At 39.4% G+C, this 2,634-nt stretch overlaps 1 protein-coding gene across 1 annotated transcript; it reads right to left on the reverse strand.

Annotated features, from left to right (window-relative positions):
- Positions 1-72: 72 nt before the first annotated feature.
- On the reverse strand, positions 73-2,283 carry LOC121966469 (stromal interaction molecule 2-like; the record flags this gene model as incomplete). The annotated part of the gene is made up of 4 exons (XM_042516561.1): positions 2,096-2,283; positions 1,767-1,944; positions 580-757; positions 73-234 (listed from the first exon to the last, which is right to left on the reverse strand). Coding segments are annotated over exons 1-4 (609 nt in total), but the record flags the coding sequence as incomplete, so codon positions are not given.
- Between the last annotated feature and the right edge of the window lie 351 nt (positions 2,284-2,634).

Here is a 2,634-nt window from a genome sequence, read left to right on the forward strand (position 1 = left end):
GTCACTATAGTTCTGGTATTAAATTTTCATACAATTTAATTTCTAGTAAATGAATCACCGTCTGAGGTTTACCTCGTCTTTGGCGACGCACAGCTGGAACTCTGCGCTCTGTTTCTTGATGTTGTAGTATTGAACCTCCACCTCGTGTGTGAGCTGCAGCCACTTCTGCAGAGCTTCAGGCACGGACCGCTCCGACTGCATCTCCTTCTCCGCTCGCTTCAGGGCTTTCCGCACCTGCAGGGGAGGAGCGTGATGCATCAGGGTCCGTAAATTCGCCGTCAAATATTTAAAAACTCGTCACGTGAGATCGATCAAATGCTGGAGGTGAGGCTAAATTTTAAATGAGCCGCATTTACTGTGTGAATATGAGTCTGCAAGCTTAGATATATTGGTGCTGGATTTTTTATGTGCAGGGAAATTGAGGAATCGTGTGGTTATTTTGTGGATTTTAACATTATGAATATGAAATTAATCATTTTATTTCAAGGTGTTTTAGCAGCAGTAATACATTTTAAAAATAATTTCTGTATAAAGGTCATTTGATGGGGCAGAGGCACGACTCAGTCTGGGAAGCCGTACCTGTACTAGCTCCTCCTCGGCGTATTTGAGGCGGCTGAGCTCACACTCGGCGCCCTCTCGCAGCTCTCGAAGCCGGTGAGCCTCGGTTTTGGCCCCGTTGATCTCGTCCCTCATCTTCTGCTCGAGGTTCTGCTTCTCCACGGCCACCGTCCGGTTCTCCTCCTGAGCCTTCTCCAGCCTGCCAGAACACAAAATGTGGATTTAGTTACATTTTTAAGAAATACGCTGATGCCCAGATCATCATTTGTTTATCAGTAATTCACCCTGTGTTAAGTTAAATTTATGGAAAAAAAAAAAATTTTAATACGTGCCTCCGTGTTAAATGAAGACTCCAAAAATTCTTGACGAACTGAAGTCACAGGCGACCGCATTTAATAAGTTGTGTGATCAGTTCTTCCCAAACAGACAGCGCTTTCTGACAGAAAACTGCATTACTCTCTCTAACTTAACTGATAAAAAGGTAATTTTACCTCGCTGAACACAGCTGCTTGATCAGTTAGTTTGTGTTATTGTGTGACTTTGGTGTTTCAAACGTTTTTTAAACGGTTAGTTCAGATTCACCAGAGTGACTCAAGTTTGTAAGCAGACGGTTTAATTAGGTTGTTGTTAAATGTGGATCCCTACGTCTTCAATTCATCAAGGATTTTCTGTTTTTGGATTCTTCGTTCACTATGGAGGAAAGCGAGAAAAGCAACGTTTTCTTCTCAAATTCAGCGGATTTTCACAAGGTGAAAATTGATATGCAATTCATAATTCGGTAGAGTGAAGTATTCCTTTAACCTTTTGAGACCTAAACATATTGGTTTGATTTCTTTCAAAAACACAGGAGGCAATAAGCAACTTGACAAGACATTGCCCAAAAATTTGCAAAAAACAAACAAACAACAAATTGACCTATAACTAAAAAAAAAATATTCTGTAACATAATTTTAACAATAAATAAATACAATAATTATAAATACGGTTTTATGGACATTTTCCCCCTTTTTTAAACAATTCTCTAATATCCTCCCCTCTATTTTTGTCAACATTTACCAATTTCTTTAAATCTGTGGTTCATATTTCTTGCCAAGTTGGTTATTGCCTTAAGATGCACAATTTCTACAAAGTGTGAAAAAGCTAAAAAAAAAAGAGTGAATCTGCATTTTCATCCCGTCTCGTCGTTTATCTACATTTCCTTCTCTTACCGGCTCTGCAGCTCTAAGAGACTTTGCTCAGCGTTTTGCAGGCTCTCCAGATCCTTCATCATCTGGGAGATGTGCACCTTGCTGGACTTGTTCTGCACATATGCGAACCAGCAGCCCCCGACGCCAATCACTATGGAAACCATCAGGACGAAGTCTTTCATCCAGTTATGTTGTGGACCTGCAGAGGGAGAGAAACGACAGATGGCTTTGGAAAATGCGTTTTGTTGTTCTGGCTGTAAAAAATGTGAGTGAGGGCTTAAAAAAGTTTTTATTCATGAGTAGCGATGAAGTCGTTATGTTTTTGGTTTTAAAATAAACCGCATACTTACGGAGAGGAGGGCCAAACAGCACTGCGTCCAGTGCCTTCAGGTTTAGTTTTTGTTTATGCCGCTGGTCTAATATCTTCAGCTGCATCGACATAAACGACGGTTCATTTGCCGCTATTCTGAAATATGGAGAAAGAGAAAAACATGCACTGAGAACTGAGTGTCATTTTACACAGTTTTCAACTATTTGAGAGTTCAGTGTGAATTATACTTGTGATATTTGTGTGTCTTTAGCGTTTTAAATGTGACATAAGAGAAAAAGGTAAATTTAGTGAAGGATAAAAGTTAGTTAAGGTAAAAAGTTAAGGTTAAGGTAAATTGCTAAAAGGTGTTGACTTAGTTATCGCAATGTTTTTCGGTGAGAAACATTCTGTCTTCACTTTAAGACCATGTTACACGTTGTTACCTGAGGCTTAATCCTTTGAAACCTGAGCAAAATGTGCTTGTTTTTTTTTTCAGCATGGGAATAAGGCAGTGAGCAACGGCGGAAATGACCAAACAATTCACAAAAAATAGTAAAAAGTAAAAAAAACAAACGATTA

This window comes from Plectropomus leopardus, unplaced genomic scaffold, assembly GCF_008729295.1.
Source record: "Plectropomus leopardus isolate mb unplaced genomic scaffold, YSFRI_Pleo_2.0 unplaced_scaffold24707, whole genome shotgun sequence".
Taxonomy (NCBI): domain Eukaryota; kingdom Metazoa; phylum Chordata; class Actinopteri; order Perciformes; family Serranidae; genus Plectropomus; species Plectropomus leopardus.